This window comes from Cervus canadensis, chromosome 22 (genome assembly GCF_019320065.1).
Source record: "Cervus canadensis isolate Bull #8, Minnesota chromosome 22, ASM1932006v1, whole genome shotgun sequence".
In the NCBI taxonomy this organism is placed as follows: domain Eukaryota; kingdom Metazoa; phylum Chordata; class Mammalia; order Artiodactyla; family Cervidae; genus Cervus; species Cervus canadensis.
The window spans coordinates 45,931,701-45,955,369 of record NC_057407.1 but is presented as its reverse complement, the minus strand read 5'-3'; the positions used below and the strand labels follow the sequence as shown (position 1 = coordinate 45,955,369).

The following is a 23,669-nucleotide window of genomic DNA, read 5'->3' as shown; positions in this document are numbered from 1 at the left end:
TACACCGTTGTCCAAATATGAGGGGGTCTAGTTCTATCCTAAAACGTCCCACACACGTCTAGGTTCTAGGAAGGGAGAGGGCTTTAAAAAGGTGGAAACCATGGTTTTCCTAAGGGCTGCCCAGCCTAGGACACAAACAGCCTCCCTGGCGTGGGCTTCCGAGAGATGACACAGCAGGAGTCACTCTCCCCAAACTGCACAGCCCAAGCTCCAGATGACCCACAAAGAAAATGAGGCAAACAGCTGATGAAGCTGTCCGTTAACTGCGGCCCCACCTAAGCCCAGAGGTGGAGATCTAAGTAGATTAAGGGGTCAACAGTGCGCGACAGGCCGCCCCTAATCGGCTCAGCCTTTGGAGCACAAGGGTGGGTGGGCCAGCCCCTAGCGCTGCATTACGGCGCCCACTAGTGACGTCAAGGCCAAGTGACGGCCAGAAACCCGCCCCTTCGGGTCACGTCAGGTCGCGCCGCCTGGACCACCGAAATGCGCTGCCTAGAAGTGCGGTGGGCGCCAGCGCTCGCTTCTGTGTGGGCTGTGAGAGTGCTTCTTGGGGTTCGGAGGGGAAGAGGGTAGGTTCTGGCGAGTTTTTCGTGCCAGTCTTGTCCGGCGCCGGCTTCCTCGTTTTCCTTAGCGCCTCGTCAGCACGCTGCCCCTGAACTCGCTTCTCTCTGACCGGATGCCCCCGCGTCTCGGCCTCACAGAAGCCGCAGAGGTGGCTGCGGGGCCTCCTAGAGCCCCGGTCCAGTCCCTTGCCACCGAGGCGTGATCCTCTTTGTTTAAAAGAAGTTGGCCCAACAGCCCCCCGTCGCCGGTACTGAAGTTTCTGATGTTTGGGGTCTCCTGCTTGCTTGGGTGGAGAGCCTCTTGGGGTCTCCCGTGCCCTGATAGCTCTTGTGACCCTGAATATTTTACTCAGTCCAAATCCAGCCACCCTTGTCTCTTCTCTGTGGGCACTTTTGGGAGTCATTGACGTGGTCCCCATAAGCACTTTTTTAGGTTTTTAAGTTTGTTCAGACCCAGCACTGTAGGGCCCGGATTCGTCATGCGTGTCTCGGTCCACTCGGTGTGAATGGGCCCAGTAGCGCTCTTGGGCAGAGGATTGTCCCTAAGACCAGCCAGAGCAATTCGTGAAGAGGTGGGGGCAGTCAGCCAGTGGAGGGCTGGTAGAGACTCCTGCCAATGCTGGCAATGAGATGGAAGACTGGGCGTTTGTGGGTGATGATGTAGAAAAGGGACCATTGCGCTCATGGCTGTTCTTCTCTTAGCTTTTAAGGTTCTTGCTTTTCCAAACCGGGAAGAGTGCACAGAGCCAGGGGACATCAGCCATGCTCCAAATCACTTGGCCTCAGGTGAGCCTCCCTTCATTTCAGTCTTAAGAGTCACAGTAGCTATCAGGTCATTAGGAAGGGACCAAAAAGGCCTCACTTGTCCAGGCTGTGGTTTCCGTCTTGAGTCCATCCCCCGGGCTAAGGTTGTAAATACGTGGTGGAGGAGTTTAGAGTCTTGTGTGTAACCTGAAGAGTTTGGATATATAGATTTAAGTAGAAAAGGGGGGACCCATGTCAAGAAATTCCCCAGAACATGAAAATCGAGATCATTTGAGATATTCTACAAATAAAAGTTGTTTGCACAGGTATAGAAAACAACTTTGCCTAAAGGGAAGCATGTTGGGGATGGAGGATAAATTAGGAATATGGGGTTAGCAAAAAAATAAATAAGGTTGCTAGGTGAGAAAAATTGTTAATTGAAGAGATTGCTCCACAAATACTAGGTGTATCCCAGAGAGACCTGCATTGTTCCTTCCATATATGCTTTCAGATGCTAGGCACATAGTGCTGAATAATGCAGACAAGTTCTCCTTTCTCATGGAGGGTACTTTTACCAAAAACAAGTAAGTTGATATCATAAGTACCTGTTGCTCAAGTACAGTGCTTCCTAACAGTGAGGTCCACAGCTGGGCAGCATCAGGATCACCTGGGTGTTTATTAAAATTGCAAATTGCTAGGTGCCACCCTAGATCAGTAATCATACTGGGGAGGAGGGTAGGTCGGGTTAGGAATCTGTTGTAGCAAATTCTGTGGGTGATTCTTATGCATCCTCTCAAATTTGAGAAGCCTCAAAGAAGCTCCCTTTGAAGGTGGTTGTCAGGGAAGCCCTTGTGGAGGTGGTCACATGAGCTTGAGACATCATGAAAGGGGTAAAAATAGGATGGAGAACTACTGGAGAGAGCCAAAGCCAAACTTTCCAGAGAGTATAGCAAATGTGTCAGCCTTGAGGTAGGAGAGAAAGCTGGGTGTATTCTAGAGATAGAGAGAGGTTAGAGGAAGTAGTTCACTGTGAGGTGGGACAATTAGGCACGTGTTTTGGAGGTCACTATGAAGATTTTGGTTTCACTTCTGAGTTCAGTAGGAAGACCCTAAAGGATTTTAAGCAGGGCATGTGAAAGGGATGGATTTACATATTAAAAATATTTTTGGCCTATAGTGGTGAGTTGGTTGCGAGAGTGTGAGTCAATTAGGAGGATGTTGCAGTCCAGGTAAGAGATAAAGTACTGCTCTCCCTGCACCCTCATCTTTCTTTTTTTAGTAGACTCTTTTTTTTTTTTCCAGAGAGAAATTTTAGGTTCATTGCATAATTGCGTAAAAAGAACAGAGTCCCCAAATGCTTTCTGGCCCCATACATGGATAGCCCATTATCAGAGTGGTACATTAATTCAACTGATGAACCTACATTGACATACTGTAGTCACCTAGAGTCCATAACTTGCACTAGGGTTCATTCTCGGTGTTGTACGTTCTGTGGGTTACACATGTATAAATGATGTGTATTTACTATTATCGTATCATACACTGTCTTTTCACAGGCTCTAAAAATCCTTTGTCCTGCCCTCCCTTCCTGGCAACTGTTGATCTTTTTGCTTTTTCCAGAATACCAAAAAAGGTAGTTGGTATCCTACCTTTTCATGTTGGTTTCATTCACTTAGTAGTATTCTTTTCAGGTTCCTGTGTGACTTTTCATGGCTTGATAGCTTATTTTCTTTTTAGTGCTCTATAATACTCCATTGATTATACCACAATTTATTCACCTACTGAAGGACCATTTGTTTGCTTCCAAGTTTTGGCAGTTGTGAATAAAGCTACTATAAACATCGTTGTGCTTGTTTTTGTGTGGCCATAAGTTTTTAGCTCATTGGGAAGATACCAAGGAGTATGATTGCTGGATCATATGGTTAGAATGTGTTTAGTTTTGTAAGGAGCTGTTAAACTGTCTTCCAAAGTGACTGCACCAGTTTGTATTTTCACCAGCAGTGACTGAGAGTTCATGTTGCTCCACATCCTCACCAGTATTTGGTGATGTCAGTGTTTCGGACTTTGGTCATTCTGCTAGGTATGTTGTGGTATCTCATTGGTTTAATTTGCATTTCCCTGAACACATAAGTTGTAGAGTATCTTTTTATATACCTGTTTGCCATCTGTATAACTTCTTTGGTGAGATTTCTGTTTGGGTCTTTTGCCTATTTTTTGATCAGGTTCTTCATTTTTCTGTTGAGTTTTTAGAGTTTTTTGTGTACTTGGGATGATAGTCCTTTATTATGTGTGTCTCTTTAAATGTTTTCTCACTATCTGTGACTTGTATTCTCATTTCCTTGAAGTATTGTCCTTTTAAGGTAGTGTTTAATTTCCCCTCGTCTTTTTGTTCAAAAATGTATTTCCTTCAAAACTTTCTCAGCTCTAAGATGACTTACTTTTTTCAAATGACTTTAAATGAACCTCAACTGCTGCATAAATCTCATTGATTTTTTTTTTTTTTTGATGGAGAAGTTGATTTTATTGGACTCATTGGCAAAATTGGGGATTGACTTCTTTACAAGTTTGATTTTTCCCATTTAGAAGCACTGTATATTCTAATTTATTCAGTTCCTCTTTTATTTATTTTAATAGACATTTAGTTTTCTTCATCTTGGTTTTATAGGTTTTTGTTGTGTCTGTTCTTAGCTCTTTTCATATGAATGGCATCTTATTTTCTCCCATTTTGTCTTTTAACTGTTTATGGTGATATTTAGGAAAACTAATCATTTTGGTTCATTTATCCTATATCTAGGTAACTTAATGAATTATTCTGCCAGTTTTAAATGTTTCTCATTGTCTTAGGTCTTGGATATTTTTTAAAAAGATAACTATTTCATCTGCAAGCAAAGATACTTATGTTGCTTTTCTATATTTATGTGCCTTCTCCAGTCTTTTTAAAAAAATTTATTTATTTTTAATTGAAGGATAATTGCTTTACAATATTGCATTGGTTTCTGCCAAACATCAACATGAGTCAGCCATAGGTTTACCCGTGTTCCCTCCTACTTGACCATCCCTCCCACCTCCCTCCTCATCCCGCATCTCTAGGTTGTCACAGTTTGAGTTCTCTAGTCATGCAGCAGATTCCCGTTGGCTCTATGTTTTACATATGGTAGTGTATGTTTCCATATGGCTCCCTCCATACCTCCCAGCCTCTCCTCCTCCCCTACCCCCAGCCATGTCCATAAGTCTGTTCTCAATGTCTGTGTCTCCATTGCTTCTCTGCAAATAGTTTCATCAGTACCATCTTTCTAGATTCCATATTTGAGCATTAGTATATGGTAATTGTTTTTCTCTTTCTGCCTTACTTTGTATAATAGGCTCTAGGTTTATCCACCTCATTAGGACTGACTCAAATGTGTTCCTATTTATCACTGAGTAATAAACCACTGTATATATGTAGCACAGCTTCTTTACCCATTCACCTGTTGATGGACATCTAGATTGCTTCCATGTCCTAGCTCTTGTAAACAGAACTGCAGTGAACATTGGGTTACATATGTCTTTTTCAGTTTTGGTTTCTTCAGGATATATGCCTAGTATTGGGATTGCTGGGTCACATGATAATTTTATTTCTAGTTTTGTAAGGAGTCTTCATACTGTTCTCCATATTGATTGTATCAGTTTGCATTCCCACCAACAGTGCAAGAGGGTTCCCTTTTCTCCACACCTTTCCAGCATTTACTGTTTGTTGATTTTTTGATGATAACTATTCTGACCCATGTGAAATGATGACTCATTGTAGTTTTGATTTGTATTTCTCTAATAATGAGCCATGTTGAGCACCTTTTTGTGTGTTTATTAGCCATCTGTATATCTTCTTTGGAGAAATGTCTGTTTAGGTCTTTTGCTCATGTTTTCATTGGGTTGTTTGTTTTTCTAGTATTGAGTGGTATAAGCTGCTTGTATATTTTGGAAATTAATCTTTTGACAGTTGTTGCATTTGCTATTTTTTTTCTCCCATTTTGAGGGTTGTCTTTTCACCATGTTTATTGCTTCCTTTGCTGTGCAAAAGCTTTTAAGTTTAATTAGGTCTCACTTGTTTATTTTTGTTTTAATTTCCATTACTCTAGGGGATGGGTCATAGAGGATTTTGCTGTGATTTATGTCATAGAGTGTCCTGCCTGTGTTTTCCTCCAGGAATTTTATAGTTTCTAGTCTTACATTTAGGTCTTTAATCCATTTTGAGTTTATCTTTGTGTATGGTGTTAGGAAGTGTTCTAGTTTCATTCTTTTACACATAGCTGTCCAATTTTCCCAGCAGCACTTATTGAAGAGACTGTCCTTGCCCCATTGTATATTCTTGCCTCCTTTGTCAAAAATAAGGTATCCATAGGTGCATAGGTTTATCTCTGGGCTTTTTTTTTTTTTTTTTTTTTTTGGGGCTTTCTATCTTGTTCCATTGGTCTCTATTTCTGTTTTTGTGCCAGTACCATACTGTCCTGATGACTATAGCTTTATAGTATAGTCTGAAGTCAGGAAGGTTGATTCCTCCAGCTCCATTCTTCTTTCTCCAGATTGCTTTGGCTATTTAGAATCATTTGTGTTTCTGTGTGAATTGTGAGATTTTTTGTTCTAGTGGGAAAAATGCCATTGATAATTTGAGAGGGATGGCTTTGCATCTGTAGGTTACATCTGGAAGTATAATCATTTTCACAATATTGATTCTTCTGACCCAGGAACATGGACTTTCTCTCCATCTGTTTATGTCATCTTTGATTTCTTTCCTTAGTGTCTTATGGTTTTCTTTATACAGCTCTTTTGTCTCCTTAGGTAGGTTTGTCCCTACGTATTTTATTCTTCTTGTTGCAATGATAACTGGGATTGATTCCTTAATTTCTTTGTCTGATATTTCTTTGTTAGTATGTATAAATACAAGTGATTTCTGTGTATTGATTTTCTATCCTGCCACTTTATTAAGTTCACTGATAGTATCTTTAGGGTTTTCTATGTAGAGGATCATGTCATCTGCAAACAGTGAGAGTTCTACTTCTTCTTTTCCAATCTGGATTCTTTTTATTTCTTTTTCTTCTCTGATTGCCTTAGCTAGCACTTCCAAAACAATGTTGAGTAATAGTGGTAAGAGTGGGCACTGTTGTTTTGTTCCTGATCTTAGAGGGAATGCTTTCATTTTTCACCATTGAGAATAATGTTTGCTGTGGGTTTATCATACATGGCCTTTATGTTCAGATAGGTTCCTTCCATGCCCATTTTTTAAAGAGTTTTTTTTTTTTTTTTTTGTGAAGTAATTAGCCTCCAACTAATTTAAAAAAAAAAAAAAAAAGAGTTTTTTTTTTTTTTTATCATAAATGGGTGTTGAATTTTGTCAAGAGCTTTTCCTGCATCTATGGAGATTATCTTAAGGTTTTTATCTTTCAATTTGTTAATATGGTGTATCACATTGATTACTTTGCATATATTAAAGAACCCTTGCATCCCTGGGATAAACCTGACTTATCATGGTGTATGATCTTTTTAATGTGGTGTTGAATTCTCTTTGTTAGAATTTTGCATCTATGTTCATCAGTGATATTGGCCTGTAATTTTCCTTTTTTGGGTTTTCTTTGTCTTGTTTTTGGTATCGGGGTGAGGGTGAACTCGTAGGATGAGTTTGGAAGTGTTCCTTCCTCTGCAATTTTTGGAAGCGTTTTAGAAGGATAGGGATTAGTTCTTCTTTAAATGTTTGGTAGGATTCACCTGTGAAGCCATCTGGCCCTGGGCTTTTGTTTTGGGGGAGATTTTTTATTACAGTTTCTATTTTAGTGCTTGTAATAGGCTTGTTCATAATTTCTACTTCTTCCTGGTTCAGTCTTCAAAGATTGAACTTTTCTAAGAATCTATCCATTTCTTCCAGGTTGTCCATTTTATTGGTATATGAAGTGAAGCTAAGTGAGAGTCTTTCAGTTATGTCCGAATATTTGCAACCTCATGGACTATACAGTCCATGGAACTCTCCAAGCCAGAAAACTGGAGTGGGTAGCCTTTCCCTTCTCCAGGGGATCTTCCCAACCCAGGGATCAAACCCAGGTCTCCCACATTGCAGGTGGATTCTTTACCAGCTGAGTCACAAGGGAAGCCCTCATTGGCATATAGTTGCTCATAATAGTCTCTTATGATCCTTTGTGTGTCTGTGTTTGTTGTAACCTCTACTTTTTTCATTTCTAATTTTGTTGATTCTTCTCCCTTTTTTTCTTGGTGAGTCTGGCCAATGGTTTGTTAATTTTGCTTATTTTCTCAAAGAACCAGCTTTTAGTTTTATTAATCTTTACTATTATTTCCTTCATTTCTTTTTCATTTATTTCTGCTCCAATCATAAAGATCATAAAATCATAAAAATTTCTTTCCTTCTACTAACTTTGGGGTTTTTTTTTTTGTTGTTCTTTTTCCAGTTGTTTTAGGTGTAAAGTTAGATTGTCTATTTAATGTTTTACTGTTTCTTGAGGTAGGATTGTATTGCTATAAAAGTCCCTTTTAGAACTGCTTTTGCTGTATTCCGTAGGTTTTGAGTTGTTGTGTTTTCATTGTCATTTGTTTCTAGGAATTTTTTTATTTCTTCAGTAACCTGTTTGTTATATAGAAACTGATTGTTTAATCTCCATGTGTTTGTGTTTTTTTTAACAGGTTTTTTTCCCCTGTAATTAATATCTAGTCTCCTAGAGTTTGGTCAGAAAAGATGCTTGATATGATTTCAATTTTTTGGAATTTACTGAGGTTTGATCTGGAACCCAAGATGTTTCCTCTCTTGGGGAATGTTCCAAGTGCACTTGAGAAGAAAGTGTATTCTTTGCATTTGGGTGGAAAGTTCTGAAGATATCAGTTAGGTTCATTTAGTCTAATATTTCATGTAAGGTTTGTGTTTCCTTATTTTCTGTTTTGATGATCTGTCCATTGGTGTAAGAGGGTGTTAAAAGTGCCCTACTATTATTGTGTTGCTATCAATTTCCCTTTTATGTCTGTTAGTATTTGCCTTATGTATTGAGGTGCTCCTATATTGGGTTCAGTTCAGTTCAGTTGCTAGTTGTGTCCAACATTTGCCACCCCATGGACTGCAGCTCGCCAGGCTTTCCTGTCAATCACCAACTCCTGGAGTTTACTTGAACTCATGTCTATTCAGTCAGTGATGCCATCCAACCATCTCATCCTCTGTCATCCCCTTCTTCTCCCCCCTTCAATCTTTCCCAGCATCAGGGTCTTTTCCAGTGAGTCAGTTCTTTGCATCAGGTGGCCAAAGTATTGGAGTTTCAGCTTCAGCATCAGTCTGTCCAATGAATATTCAGGACTAATTTCCGTTAGGATAGACTGGTTAGATCTCCTTGCTGCCCAAGGAACTCTCAAAAGTCTTCTGCAACTCCACAGTTCAAAAGCATCAATTCTTCGGCGCTCAGCTTTATTTATAGTCCAACTCTCACATCCATACATGATTACTGGAAAAACCACAGCTTTGACTAGATGGAACTTTGTCAGCAAAGTAATGTCTCTGCTTTTTAATATGCTGTTTAGGTTGGTCATAACTTTTCTTCCAAGGAGAAAGTATCTTTTAATTTCATGGCTGCAGTCATCATCTGCAGTGATTTTGGAGCCCCCCAAAATAAAGTCTGTCACTGTTTCCATTGTTTCCCCATCTGTTTGCCATGAAGTGATTAGACCGGATGCCATGATCTTAGTTTTCTGAATGTTGAGTTTTAAGGCAACTTTTTTACACTCCTCTTTCACTTTCATCAGGAGGTTCTTTAGTTCTTCTTTGCTTTCTGCCATAAGGGTGGTGTCATCTTCGTATCTGAGGTTATTGATATTTCTCCTGGCAATCTTGATTCCAGCTTGTGCTTCATCCAACCCAGCATTTCGCATGATGTTCTCCACATATAAGCTAAATAAGCAGGGTGACAGTATACAGCTTTGATGTAATCCTTTCCCGATTTGGAACCAGTCTGTTGTTCATTGTCCAGTTTTAACCATTGCTTCTTGACTTATATACAGGTTTTTCAGGAGGCAGGTAAGCTAGTATGGTATTCCCATCTCTTTAAGAATTTTCCAGTTTGTTGTGATCCACACAGTCAAAAACTTGGCTTAGTCAATAACACAGAAGTAGGTATTTTTCTGGATGATCCAGCGGATGTTGGCAATTTGATCTCTGGTTCCTCTGCCTTTTGTAAATCCAGCTTGAATATCTGGAAATTCACAGTTCATGTACTGTTGAAGCCTAGCTTGGAGAATTTTGAGCATTACTTTGCTAACGTGTGAGATGAATACACTTGTGTAGTAGTTTGAACATTCTTTGGCATTGCCTTTCTTTGGGATTGGGATGAAAACTGACCTTTTCCAGTCCTGTGGCCACTGCTGAGTTTTCCAAATTTACTGGCGTATTGAGTGCAGCACTTTCACAGCATCATCTTTTAGGATTTGAAATAGCTCACCTGGAACTCCTTCACCTCCACTAGCTTTGTTTGTAGTGATGCTTCCTAAGGCCCGCTTGACTTCGTGTTCCAGGATGTCTGGCTCTAGGTGAGTGATCACACCATCGTGATTGTCTCGGTCGTGAAGATCTTTTTTGTATAGTTCTTCTGTGTATTCTTGCCACCTCTTCTTAATATCTTCTGCTTCTGAGAGGTCCATACCATTTCTGTCCTTTATTGTGCCCATCTTTGCATGAAATGTTCCCTTGGTATCTCTAATTTTCTTGGAGAGATCGCTAGTCTTTCCCATTCTTTTGTTTTCCTCTGTTTCTTTGCACTGATCACTGAGGAGGGCTTTCTTATCTCTCCTTGCTATTCTTCGGAATTCTGCATTTAAATGGGTATATCTTTCCTTTTCTCCTTTACCTTTAGGTTCTCTCCTTTTCTCGGCTATTTGTAAGACCTCCTCAGACAACCATTTTGCTTTTTTGCATTTCTTTTTCTTGGGTACATACAGTCTTGATTACTGCCTCCTGTACAATGTCACGAACCTCCTTCCATAGTTTTTCAGGCACTCTGTCAGATCTAATCCTTTGAATCTGTCAGTTTCACTGTATAATCATAAGGGATTTGATTTAGGTTATACGTGAATGGCCTAGTGGTTAACTCTACTTTCTTCAATTTAAGTCTGAATTTTGCAACAAGGAGTTCATGATCTGAGCCATAGTCAGCTCCTGGTCTTGTTTTTGCTGACTGTATACAGCTTCTCCATCTTTGCTGCAACGAATATAATCAATCTGATTTCAGTACTGACCATCTGGTGATGTCCATGTACAGAGTCATTTCTTGTGTTATTGGAAGAGGGTGTTTTCTATGACCAGTGTGTTCTCTTGGCAAAACTGTTAGCCTTTGCCTTGCTTCATTTTCTATCCCGAAGTCAAAGTTGCCTGTTACACCTGGTATCTCTTGACTTCCTACTTTTGCATTCTAGTCCCCTGTGATGAAAAGGACAACTTTTTTTGGTGTTACTTCTAGAAGGTCTTGTAGGTCTTCCTGGAACCATTCAACTTCAGCTTCTTTGGCATTACTGGTTGGGGCACAGACTTGGATTACTGTGACATTGAATGGTTTGCCTTGGAAATGAACAGAGATCATTCTGTCATTTTTGAGACTGCATCCAAGTACTGCATTTTGGACTCTTTTGTTGACTATGAGGGCTACTCCATTTCTTCTAAGGGATTCTTACCCACAGTAGTAGATATAATGGTCATCTGAGTTAAACTCACCCATTCCAGTCCATTTTGGTTCACTGATTCCTAAAATTTTGATGTTCACTCTTGCCGTCTCCTGTTTGACCACTTCCAGTTGACCTTGATTCTTGGACTTAACATTCCAGGTTCCTATACCATATTGCTCTTTACAGCATCAGACTTTGCTTCTATCACCAGTCCTATCCACAACTGGCTGTTGTTTTTGCTTTGGCTCAAACTCTTCATTCTTTCTGGAGTTGTTTCTCTACTGTTCTCCAGTAGCATATTGGGCACCTGCCCAGCTAGGGAGTTCATCTTTCAGTTTCCTATCTTTTTGCTTTTTCATACTGTTCATGGGGTTCTCAAGGCAAGAATATGAAGTGGTTTGCCATTCCCTTCTCCAGTGGACCACGTTTTGTCAGAACTCTCCACCATGACCCGTCCGTCTTGGGTGACCCTACACAGCATGGCTCATAGTTTTGTTGAATTAGACAAGGCTGTGATCCGTGTGATCAGTTTGATGAGTTTTCCATGACTGTGGTTTTCATTCTGTGTGCCCTCTGATGTGGCATCCTGTCCCATAACTTCATGGCAGGTAGATGGGGAAACAATGGAAACAGTGAGAGATTTTATTTTTGTGCACTCTAGAATCACTGCAGATGGTGACTACAGCCATGCAATTAAAAGATGCTCGCTCCTTGGAAGAAAAGCTATGACCAACCTAGACAGCATATTAAAAAGCAGAGACATTACTTTGCCAACAAAGGTCTGTCTAGTCAAAGCTATGGTTTTCCTGGTAGTCATGTATGGTTGTGAGAGTTGGACCATGAAGAAAACTGAGCACTGAAGAATTGATGCTTTTGAACTGTGGTGGTGGTGGTTTAGTCGCTAAGCTGTGTCCAACTCTTGCGATCCATGGACTGTAGCCTGTCAGGGTCCCCTGTCCATGGGATTCTCCAGGCAAGAATACTGGAGTAGGTTGCCATTTCCTTCTCCAGGGCATCTTCCAGACCCAGGAACGGTGGTGTTGGAGAAGACTCTTGAGAGTTCCTTGGACTGCAAGATCAAACCAGTCAATCCTAAAGGAAATCATTCCTGATTATTCATTGGAAGGACTGATGTTGAAGCTGAAGGTCCAATACTTTGGTTACCTGATGCAAAGAGCTGACTCATTGGAAAAGACCCTGATGCTGGGAAAGATTGAAGGCAGGAGGATAAGGGGAAGAGAGGACGAGATGGTTGGATGGCATCACCAACTTGATGGACATAAGTTTGAGTAAGCTCCAGGAGCTGGTGATGAACAGGGAAGCCTGGTGTGCTGCAGTCCATGGATTTGCAAAGAGTCAGACAGGATTGAGACTGAACTGAACTGCCCTCTGAAGGATAAGTATAAGAGGCTTATGAATATTCATGGGAGAAACTGACTGAGCGGGAAACTGGGTCTTACCCTGATGGCTGGGGCCCTGCTCAGCAAATTTAGTCCAGTTTTTGTCCCTAGGCGGGGCTGTGTTCCCTCCCTGTTGTTTCACCTGAGGCCAAACTATGATGGAGGTAATGGAGATGATGGGGACCTCCTTCAGAAGGTCTTGTGCAGGCACACTCAGTGCCCCCAACCATGCAGTGGGCCACTACTGACCCATGCCTCCACTGGAGACACCTGCACACGCATGGGCAAGACACTCATGTTGGGTATATACAGTCTTTATGTCTTCTTGGATTTCTTGGATTGATCCCTTGGTCATTATGTAGTGTTCTTCTTTACCTCTTGTAATATTCTTTATTTTAATGTCTGTTTTGCCTGACATCGAGCATTGCTACTCCAGCTTTCTTTTGATTTCCATTTGCATGGAGTATCTTTTTTCATTTTTTTAAATTTTTTATTCCCCCTTACACTTCGCTTTGCGAGAGAGCGCACGCACACACCGCCCTGTCTGACATCATGTGACCCCCTGGACTAGTTCTGAAGGCCAGATGGTAGCTTTCTCCCTTCTGCAGCGGATCTTCCCAACACAGGGATCGAATCGGGGTCTCCTGCATTGCAGGCGGATCCTTTACCAACTGAGCTATAAGGGAAGCCCTTCTATTGTTTTACTTTCAGTCTATATGTATCTCTAGGTCTGAAGTGGGTCTATTGTAGACAGCATATATATGGATCTTGTTTTTGTATCCATTCAACCAGTTTGTGTCTTTTGGTTGGAGTGTTTAATCCATTTACATTTAAAGTAATTATTGATATATATGTTCCTATTGACATTTTTTTAGTGTCAATTAAAACATTTGTTTGTTTTTGGTTTGTTTTCATAGGTCTTTCCTTTCTCTTGTGTTTATTGCCTATATATGTCCCTGTTTGGTGAAGCTAAATTCTCTTAACTTTTCTTCTCTGTAAAGCATTTGATTTCTCCATCAATTTAGAATGAGATTCTTGCTGGTTAGAGCAATTTTGGTTGTAGACATTTTCTTTCAGTACTTCATCTAGTACTGACCTAGGAACTGAAATTCCACAGGTGGTTTGTTTTGGCATTAAAGAGTATTAAAACAAGCACACTAAAACAAGAAAAAAAAAGCAAACCCCAGACAAATGGCAAATGCAAAATCAGGCAAATGGTAACTACAATAATGGAATACATACACACACACATACACCCATAAACAAAACCAAAGCAGTCCAAAAAAAAAGAAAGAAAGAAGATATTCACCCTTCAAGCAAAGGAAAGCAAAAATGATATCAACTAGTTAAAAACAAAACTAACTAAAGCATAAACTGGAAAAAAAAACCAAAGCAATGTGCCAACTGGGGAATAATGCAACAAAAACAAAACAGGCTAATAAACATGGTGAGGAAAAGAGAGAAAAGGAAGAAAAGACTAGAAAAGCAAAGTTAAATAGAGGTAGCTAAAGGAGATTTATATATATTAAAAATAACAACAGGAAAAGAATAAGAAAAGCAGACAAAAATGTATGTAGAAAAATGATAATAAATTCAAAAAGTTTGTTTTAAAAGGGAAAAACCCCCTCAAAACCGCAAAAGGCCAACATAAAGTCAGATGTATTTAAAGGAAATAAAAAACTCTCAAAAGCATGAATAGATTTAATAGTACTAACAAGGAGAGGGGTGGCGGTGGGGTTAAAAAAAAATAGTACTAATAAAATCAACAACTATAGCAACAGAGGAAAAGAAAAAAAAAATCCAAAGGCAACTACCATATAAATTAAAATATAAAAATAATAAGTTTTTTCTTGGATCTCAACTGTCAGTGTCTTTTCCCTTCCTGTGAGTCACAGTCCATCTCGTTTTCCTAGGATGCCCTCCAATACTGGGCTGGCCTCTGGATCTGTTTGGGGGCAGCTCAGACTCTAATCTGGTCCTCCAATGGCGTGTTCTTGCCTCCATTGTCTGTAACTGCCAGTGCTAGTGTGTTTTCTTTTGCGGGTCTCATTGACCTTTTCCATATTCCATAGACACAAAATCTGCCTAGTTGATTGTGTGGATTTAATCTGCAGCTTGTACCACTGGTGGGAAGGTTTTGGCTAAGAGCCACACTGCCCCTGGGTTTCAGTTGTGGTTTTATCTCCCCCTCTGCATGAGTCATCCCCAGGGGTTTGCTCCCAAGGCTGCCCTGGAGGAACTGGATCTTCCCCAGGGGGGACTCTGTGTGGAGGTGGTGTAGCTGCTTGGATCGCAGGAGCCCTGGCAGTCTCGGGTACTCAGGGGAGCCACTGTCTAGGGCAGCAGGAAATATGGTGCTCTTAGCGTTTTTCTGGGCTTTCCTGGTGGCTCAGAGGTTAAAGCGTCTGCCTGCAATGCGGGAGACCTGCGTTCGGTCCCTGGGTCAGGAAGAGCCCCTGGAGAAGGAAATGGCAACCCACTCCAGTATTCTTGCCTGGAGAATCCCATGGACGGAGGAGCCTGGTGGGCTACAGTCCACGGGGTCACAAAGAGTCAGACACAACTGAGCAACTTCACTTACTCAGGGTTTCTCTAGCCTCTGGCTGCTCTGTCCCAGTGGGGATCGCATGAGGAGGTGGCAGGAAAGCTTGCATCACGGGGACCCTGGCAATGCCAGATACGCAGGGCTGCCGGCGGCAGTTGTCCCAGGAGGCATGGTGCTAGTAAAGCTTTTTCTAGCTTCTGGCAGTTCTACTCCAGTGAGGATTGAGCATGTAGGTGGCACAGCTGCTTGCTTAGATCATGGGAATTCTGGCAGCGCTGCGTATTCAGGGACACCAGCTGCCTCAGACGAAAGAGCTATGGTCCTATCAGTCTCCTAGCCTCTGGCAGCTGGTGATCAAGGGCCTCTGGCTGGTTCTTCTCTTGCTTGGCCTGTTCAGACACTTACAGGACCTTTACATTAGGGTCCTTCTCTGCTTTTGGCATGTCAGGCACTCACAGGATCCACCAGTTGGGGTTCATTTCTGTTTTTTGGCACGTCAGGCACTTAAAGGGCCACCCTCGCTGGGGTCCTTCTCTGTTGTTTGGTACATCAGGCACCAAAGGGCCACCCTGGTGGGATCCTTCTCTGTTGCTCAGAGCGTCAGGAGCTTAAAGGGCTACCCTGTCTGGGGTCTTTCATCTGTCCAGTGTTGAATGTGTGGGGAGAGAGAGTCTATAGAGATGGCTCCACCCTGTGTGTGGCTCAGCAGTATCCCCTGCCTCCATGTTTGCCTGCTTTCCTTCACATGCATTTCCCACTGCAGTCTCCTCCCTCATGTCCACTCCAGCTGTCTCCCTGCAGTCAGTAGTAGACCTTGCCTTGGGATTGCTCTGAAATCGCTAAGCTCCAACTCCCAGCTGCTATGCTTTCTAGGGGACTTCTGTCCCTGTCCAAGAAGAAACTCCAGAAAGAATGAAGAGTTTGAGCCAAAGCGAAAACAACGCTCAGTTGTGGATGTGACTGGTGGTGGAAGTAAAATCAGATGATGTAAAGAAATAGTATTCCATAGGAACCTGGAATGTTAGGTCCATGAATCAAGGTAAATTGGAAGTAGTCAGACAGGACATGGCTAGAGGAACATCGACACTTTAGGAATCAGGGAACTAAAACGGACTGCAATGGGTGAATTTAACTCAGATGACCATTATAACTACTACTGTGGGTAAGAATCCCTTAGAAGAAATGGAGTAGCCCTCACAGTCAACAAAACAGTCCGAAATGCAGTACTTGGATGCAGTCTCAAAAATGACAGAATGATCTCTGTTTGTTTCCAAGGCAAACCATTCAATATCACAGTAATCCAAGTCTGTGCCCCAACCAGTAATGCCAAAGAAGCTGAAGTTGAATGGTTCCAGGAAGACCTACAAGACCTTCTAGAAGTAACACCAAAAAAGTTGTCCTTTTTCATCACAGGAGACTAGAATGCAAAAGTAGGAAGTCAAGAGATACAGGCAACTTTGACTTTGGGATAGAAGATGAAGCAGGGACTGATGCTCAAGCTGAGGCTCCAATACTTTGGCCACCTGATGGGAAGAACTGACCCATTGGAAAAGACCCTGATGCTGGGAAGCATTAAAGGCAGGAGGAGAAGGGGACAACAGAGGACGGGATGGTTGGATGGCATCACCAACTCGATGGATGTGAGTTTGAGTAAGCTCTGGGAGTTGGTGATGGATGGGGAAGCCTGGCATGCTGTAGTCCGTGGGGTCGCAAAAATTTGTATCGACTGAGCCACTGAAGTTATACAGCATCCCTGTTCAGGGTACGTATGGCTGCAGCAAGGATTGTCTGTGTGATTCTCATTCCATTCGGACAGTCACAGATCAGTTGCCTCACTGTCCAACAGCCTCAAGTGCTTCTCCTCTGTCCCAAACGGTTGTTTCAGTGTGGGATCTCACCCCTGCTTCAGTTCACCCCCAGGTGCAGTCCTCTTCACACTCCTCTTTTCCCCCCTACTTCTTTCATCCTACAGCGTTTGCATGGTTCTGTATATTCTTTTCTGGTGATCAGGTACTGCTGCTCACTCTCAGCTGGTGTTCTGCAAGATCGTCTGTGTCTGAAGGTGTATTCCTGATGAATCCATGGAGGGAGAAGTACTGTTTGTCCACCTCTGCCTCCACCATCTTGGATATCCCGAACATGCCTATTTTTAGTTTTTTAAGGAACCTCTGTACTCTTTTCCACAGAGTCTGTATCAGTTTACTTTCCCATCAGCGGTGTAGGCAGGTTCTCTTTTCGCCACACCCTCTCCAGCATTTATATTGGTAGATTTTTGGATGATGGCTCTTCTGATCAGTGTGATACCTCACTGTAGTTTTGATTTGCATCTTTTCGTGTGCTTCTTGACCATGTGTGTGTCTTCCTTGGAGATGTCTGTTTAGATCTGCTCATTTGTGATTTGGGGTTTTTTTTTAATTGAATACATGAGCTATTTGTAAACTTGGGAGATTAATCCCTTATTGGTAATATGGCTTGCCGATATTTTTTCCCACTCTGTGGGTTTTTTCTGTGCAAAGGCTTTTGAGTGCAATTAGGTCTCATTTTCTTCTTTCCATTACTCTGGGAGATGAACTTAAAGATACTGCCGCGATTTATGTCAGAGTGTTCTGCCTATGTTTTCCTCTGTTTTATAGTATCTGGTCTTACATTTAGTTATTTAATCTATTTTGAATTTCTTTTTGTAGATGGTGTTAAAGTTCTCATTTCATTTTTTTTAATGTGTAGCTGTAGTGGGACTATTTCAAAGGAGTAGCTTCTCTGTGTGTAGTGGAAGCTGGTGGGGAAGGCTAGAGAGAAACTAGGGCGAGGAAACCATGCGGTTGTGCATGTGTATTTTCACTGAGCAGAGATGGGGAGAGTAGTTGGTGTACAGAGAATAAGGTGACAGGTTATGGGTACCTCAGACTTCCCTGGTAGCTCAGCTGGTAAAGAATCTGCCTGCAACGCAGGAGACCCTGGCTCGATTCCTGGCTCAGGAAGATCTGATGAAGAAAGAATAGGCTACCCATTCCAGTTTTCTTGGGCTTCCCTGGGGGCTGAGATGGTAAACAATCCACCTACAATGCAAGACACCTGGCCTTGATCTCTGGGTTGAGAAGATCCCCTGGAGAAGGGAATGGCTACGACTCCAGTATTCTGGCTTGAAGAATTCCATGGACAGAGAGCCTGGTAGGCTACAGTCCACGGGGTTGCAAAGACACAACTGAGTGACTTTTACTATGGTATGTCAGGGCAGCAGATGCTAGAGAGACAGCTCCATGGAGACAGGGACATAAGCGGTTGATACAGTCACAGCCTGGAGAGCCCCGGATGCCAGGCTGTGAGGTTGGGATGACAGTTTGGAGCCGCAGGGCTGAGCAGGTGGGACAGCCTTGGCGTTCCACATTTGAAGGTGGGAGCCAGTGCTCTTGTCCATGGAACAGGCCTTCCACGGGGCTCAGTCACAGACCTTGGCAGGTCCACCTCTTCCCAGAAGCTCACACTGGCCCCCTCTGGCCCTCACTCAGAGCTTGAGCAGGAACCTGTTGTTTCAGGAGCCAGTGACCTTTGAGGACGTGGCTGTGTACTTCACCCAAAACCAATGGGCCAGCCTGGACTCTGCGCAGAGGGCCCTGTACAGGGAGGTGATGCTGGAGAATTATGCAAACGTGGCTTCCCTGGGTAAGGTCTCTCAGTGGCCCTCTGATAGTTGACGTACTCCTCAATTGTCTTGGAGGTTCTAGTAGTCCTTAGGGTTCTGTGGAGATGCTGGGTGGGGAAATGCCAGGTTCCCTCTGGCTTTGAAGTTGGACTTTATTCCTTCCCAGGGAAGAGCGTGGTTTTGGACCCTGAAGGAAAGGACTCTTGGGGTGCCCCCAGGAGGCCTCAGTTCCTCCGTCCTTGCAGTGTCGTGGATGTGGGCCCTCTCCTGTGTGCAGGAGCCTCCCAGGATCTCAGTACATTCATCCTTCCTGAGGGGATGTCCTTTCTTCTGAGTCAGGGCGAGCTTGCACTTTCTCCCTGGGGAGAATCACTGTCTCCCTGATCTTTCCACAGAGTGTAGTTTGGACCCTTTCCTCAGAACCCCTGTGTGGCTCATTGGTCCCCCAGGAAGCCCCCTTCTCCCCCCACCCCAGTTCAATTTGCCTGCCTTGGGGTGGGCAGAGGGATCTCAGTAACAGCTCTGGATGTCTCCCTTAACTTGTCTGTCTCTCTCTCTTGCTGGAGTAGTATCTCCATTCCCCAGACCCGATCTGATCTCCCAGCTGGAGAGAGGGGAAGCTCCATGGGACCCCAATCCCTGGGAAGCAGAGGATTTGAGAGGCATCTGTCCAGGTAAGTAAGGGGACTTAGCACCTTCTGGTTTCGCCTTCCTGGTTTACTGGAAATGTTTCTTCTGCAGTGGAGAGCAAAGCTCCCTGTAGCTGACTCGGTCACTTGCTGACCTGTATTGAGTTCCTGTTCCTAACCTGTAAGGATGGTTTTCATGGCGGGGTGGTAGGGTTTCAGCCATACTTTAAGGAAAGTGTGATTCTGTGCATCAGACTGATTTGTACCATAGCTATGATTTTATTTGCCTTTTTAGTGTTTATATCATTTTTAGTATTTTAAAGTTCCTGATGCTAGAATGTTGTAGTTTACAATGAATTTGTTTTAAATGGGGCCATAGAGGAAAGGGCAAGAATACTGCCCCATTTCCACACTGAACACACACACACCCACTCACCCTAAAATTTCCTGGAATCTTTGCTGATGAGTTAATCCTGGGAGGTTTTAATTATTTGGGTTTTCTTTGCTCATTCCCAGGTGGCTCAGATGGTAAAGAATCTGCCTGCAATGTGGGAAACCTAGGTTTAATCCCTTGGTTGGGAAGATCCCCTGGAGAAGGAAATGGTAACCCACTCCAGTATTCTTGCCTGGAAAGTCCCATGGATGGAGGAGCCTGGCAGGCTACAGTCCATGGGGTCATAAAGAGTTGGACGCGACTGAGCGACTTCACTTTTCTTTGCTTTAGGAAGAAACTTTCCAGGCCTCACTTCTCACACATATTGTAATATTGTAAAAAGTGGTTTCTTTAGCAGTAGAACCATGGTGGCCTACAGTTCTCCAATCAACTTGTATTCCCACTGACTTTCTGAAATAAATAATGTTTTATCCCAGAATATTATATGAAATATTTAAAAGTAGAATTGTTGCGTTGTTATTTAGAATTCAAAATTGGGGGTGGTTTCCTGGCTTCCAGGTGGGGCATTGGGATCCATCATTTCTCTCTGTTTCTGGGCTTCTCAGCTGCTCCCCTTCATCTCACCGATGTCTCTTCCATCCTTGGGGGTCTCCTTCTCTCTCTTTTGAAGCCTGTTTGCATTTTGTGCTGGTCTGTCTTACCTCGCCCACTCTTTTTTTCCCCTCTTGCTTCCTTTCCTTCCCACTCTTTCAAGTTCTCATTTGCCCACCTCACATTCCCTGGTTCATTCCCCAGCCCTTCCTTATAAGAGGCACTTCCTGGACTGCAGTGTCATCACTTGTCCAGTTTATGCTGTTGTTTTTCTATTTCTTTCTTATCCTCCTTTGGAAGCTCATAACCATCTCATGGTATGTTTTTGAAATACCGCATCCTAGAAGAGAAAACCAGGACTGCTGGAACCCGTTTCCCTTCCAGTTCAGTAATGAGGAAACTTGTGGTTTCTTTGGTCAGGTGGTGAGAGGGGCATCAAGACAGAAGAGCCGGCGGTAGAGCAGCAAGCCTCTGAGGGCACAGAGGCCCACGGCAGGCCCGTGGGAGGGCTTCTCACGAACGTGTCTCAGCACTTGGATTTTGAAAGCAAGGCAGTGTGGCAGACTTTCAATCTGAATCCCAATCTGATACTCCGAGGCGGCATGAAGTTCTACAAATGTAAAGAATGTGGCAAGATCTTCCGATATAACTCTCAGCTCCTTCGGCATCAGAGTAGGCACACTGGGGAAAAGCCCTTCAAGTGCAAGGAGTGTGGCAAAGCTTTCAAGTCCAGCCAGAACTGTATCATACATGAGAAAAATCACATTGGCAAAGGACCCTATGAATGTAAGGAGTGTGGCAAAGGTCTGAGTTCCAAAACTGCCTTGACCCAGCATCAGAGGATCCACACGGGGGAGAAGCGCTATAAATGTACGGAGTGTGGCAAAGGTCTGAGTTCCAGCACTGCCTTGACCCAGCACCAGAGGCTCCACACTGGGGAGAAGCTCTATAAGTGTAAGGAGTGTGGGAAGGCGTTCACCCAGAAGATCACCTCCATTCAGCATCAGAGAGTTCACACCGGAGAGAAGCCCTATGAGTGTAAGGTGTGTCGGAAAGCCTTCAAGTGGTACCCCAGCTTTCTTCAGCATCAGAAAAGGCACCGTGTGGAGAAGCCCATCAAGGCTCTCGGGCCGCCCCTGCTGCGTCCCCAGGGCCCCTCTGCACCCTCAGCTCCCGGGCGTCGCCAGGGCCCGGGCTCTGCTCCTGCTGTGGTCATGGCCTTGCCACACGCTGTCCTCACTCCTGCCTCCGGGCCCGTGTTCATGCTGCTGCCCGCCTCTGGGGTGCTTTCGTCCTCTGTCCAAGTAGTTCGTGTCTTCCATGGTCTTCCTCCTGCTGTGAAGCCTTCCCCAGTTATTCTGACCCCTGCTCCTCACCCCCCGTGACCTCTGTCTTGGCACTTCTCTTGCGGTTGCAGCAGATCTCTAACCTACCTTCAGCTTGATTATACTGTACCTGTGTTCCAGCTATTTGAGCATAAACCCCATTGTAATCGAGATATATTTAAAGACTGTGTTATATACAATATATTCTCTTCTGGGTAGAAAATGGAAACACTTGACTTTCATATTGGTCCCTTTCAGACTTGAACAGTGATGACCATATCTGCATCATGGGGCTGCCCATGGGTGAAGGGCTGGTAGGACGCTGCGGTGAATTACGGACATTTGAGAGAAGATATCCCCGTGTCAGGTCCCTGTGATGTGAGAGAAGCTGCCTGGGAGAAACAGGAGGCATGTGAGATCTGTCAGAGTTTAGAGTTGACCTGAGTTTCCAACCAGGGCCTCTAGAAATTAATGCAGGTGGTTCAGTGGTTGAAGGTTCATGGTGTTTTCATGCAGTTGAAGTTGGGTTATCTTTGACACAGATCATTGAGGATCTCGTACATCTGCAAAAAAATCATGTGAAATAACCAGTTAAAAAACATGTATTGGGCTTCCCTGGTGGCTCAGGGGTAAAGAATTCACCCCCAATGCAAGAGAAACGGGCTCAATCCCTGGTCTGGGAGATCCCACATGCTCTGGAGAAACTAGGCCCCTGTGTTGCAGCTACTGAGCCCACCTGCCTCAGCTGCTGGAGCCCGATTGCCCGAGAGCCCATGCTCTGCAGCAAGAGAAGCCAGTGCCGTGAGAAGCCTATACTGCAACTAGAGAATAGCCTCTAATTGCTGCAGGCAGAGATCAGCCTGTGCAGTAAAGAAGACCCAGCACATCCAAAAAAAGGAAAGAAATTCGTGTACATAGTGATAGCAATTATTTATATGATTGATAGCAGTCATGTCGTGAAAGGTTTTTTTTTTTTAATCTTTAGTTTTGCTCTTGATACGTAGTTGTTTCCTTTTAACTTTGGTTTCCTAAGCACACATACACCAAAGCATTCGTCTTTGCTCCACCCATTGTGTACATTTTTCTTGGTGGTGGTTCTGGTTTGCTGTTTGCAAGCGTTGGTTTCTGCATTTCCTTTTCTCCAGATAGCATAAATTATGAGTTTGGCAAATTACTAAAGAAATAGGAGCAGATGATTTGGGGGAAATCTGAATATGCCTGTGTCATGTTTTTAAAATAATTATTTATTTATTAATTTTTGTTGGCACTGGGTCTTCATTGCTGCACATGGGCTTTCTCTACATGTGGTATGTGGGCTTCTCATTGCAGTGGCTTCTCTTGTTGTGGAGCATGGGCTCTAAGGTGTGTGGGCTCAGTAGTTTTGGCACATAGCCTTAGTTGCCCCATATTATGTGAAGTCTTCCCAGACCTGGGATCAAACCTGCAGTCCACCAGGCTCCTCTGTCCTCCACTGTCTCTTGGAGTTAGCTCAAATTCTTATCCATTGATCGGTGAAGCTAGTTAACCATCTAGTCCTCTGCCTTCTCCTTTTGCCTTCAGTCTTTCCTAGCATCAGGGTCTTTTCCAGTGAGTCAACTTTATATCAGGTAGCTAAATTATTGGAGCTTCAGCTTCAGCATCAGTCCCTCCAATGAATACTCAGGGTTGATATCCTTTAGATTGGCTGGTTTGATCTCCTTGCAGGTCAAGGGACCCTCAAGAGGTTGTGACAGGTTAGTGAAGTAGAACTATGGACTGCTCTTGCTTTTGACTTTAGATGAGGTCTTTTATAACTATGCAAAGGACTATGTGAAGTAATTCCTGGGAAAAGAACTTGAGTTATGCATTACAGGCACACCTTATTTTATTGCGCTTCATTATATCTGTTTTGCATATACTGTGTTTTTTACAAATTGAAGGTTTGTGACAATACTGCATTATTGGAAAATGGCTAATATTTTAGCAATAAAGTAATTTTTAATTAAAGCTGTTCCTCTTTTTTTTTTTTTTGACATAATACTATTACACACCTCACAGATTGTAGTGTAAATAACTTTTATATGCACTGGGAAACCAAAGAATTCATGTGACTTGCTTTCTTGCTGTATTTGCTTTATCATGGTGCTCTGGAACCAACCCACAGTATCTCCAACATATGCCTTACTA

General features: G+C 43.2%; 2 protein-coding genes and 1 long non-coding RNA gene across 6 annotated transcripts in view; 2 read left to right on the top strand and 1 right to left on the bottom strand.

The window, feature by feature from the left end:
- The first annotated feature begins 322 nt into the window (after positions 1-322).
- LOC122425073 (zinc finger protein 621-like) lies at positions 323-23,489 on the top strand. Of its 4 annotated transcripts, none has more exons than XM_043443397.1 (6): positions 422-569; positions 1,266-1,349; positions 16,338-16,564; positions 18,458-18,584; positions 19,134-19,238; positions 20,599-23,489. In XM_043443397.1, the coding sequence occupies exons 3-6, from the start codon at positions 16,400-16,402 to the stop codon at positions 21,561-21,563; spliced, it is 1,362 nt and encodes a 453-aa protein (XP_043299332.1). In that variant the 5' UTR covers positions 422-569; positions 1,266-1,349; positions 16,338-16,399; the 3' UTR covers positions 21,564-23,489. The 4 variants fall into 4 exon arrangements, with proteins under 4 accessions (XP_043299335.1, XP_043299332.1, XP_043299334.1 ...); XM_043443399.1 differs by lacking the exon at positions 16,338-16,564 and adding an exon at positions 1,819-1,891 and having other exon boundaries at positions 424-569; XM_043443400.1 differs by lacking the exon at positions 16,338-16,564 and having other exon boundaries at positions 323-569.
- LOC122425076 (zinc finger protein 621-like) overlaps positions 19,136-23,669 on the top strand; it is a 42,008-nt gene continuing 37,474 nt past the window's right edge. The window contains exon 1 of the mRNA XM_043443403.1: positions 19,136-19,238. The gene's annotated coding sequence lies outside the window, so the exon portion shown is untranslated. The remainder of the gene's footprint in view (positions 19,239-23,669) is intronic.
- Positions 21,937-23,669, bottom strand: part of LOC122425081 — a 27,734-nt gene continuing 26,001 nt past the window's right edge. The window contains exon 4 of the long non-coding RNA XR_006264680.1: positions 21,937-22,066. This is a non-coding gene — a long non-coding RNA (uncharacterized LOC122425081). The remainder of the gene's footprint in view (positions 22,067-23,669) is intronic.

Bases quoted from the DNA above. Each gene is read 5' to 3' on its own strand.
- LOC122425073 (XM_043443397.1), top strand. From the start codon at position 16,400: ATGAAGCAGGGACTGATGCTCAAGCTGAGGCTCCAATACTTTGGCCAC. The intron at 16,565-18,457 runs GTGAGTTTGAGT...CTGTTGTTTCAG, and splicing joins GCATCACCAACTCGATGGAT to GAGCCAGTGACCTTTGAGGA. The intron at 18,585-19,133 runs GTAAGGTCTCTC...TTGCTGGAGTAG, and splicing joins TGCAAACGTGGCTTCCCTGG to TATCTCCATTCCCCAGACCC.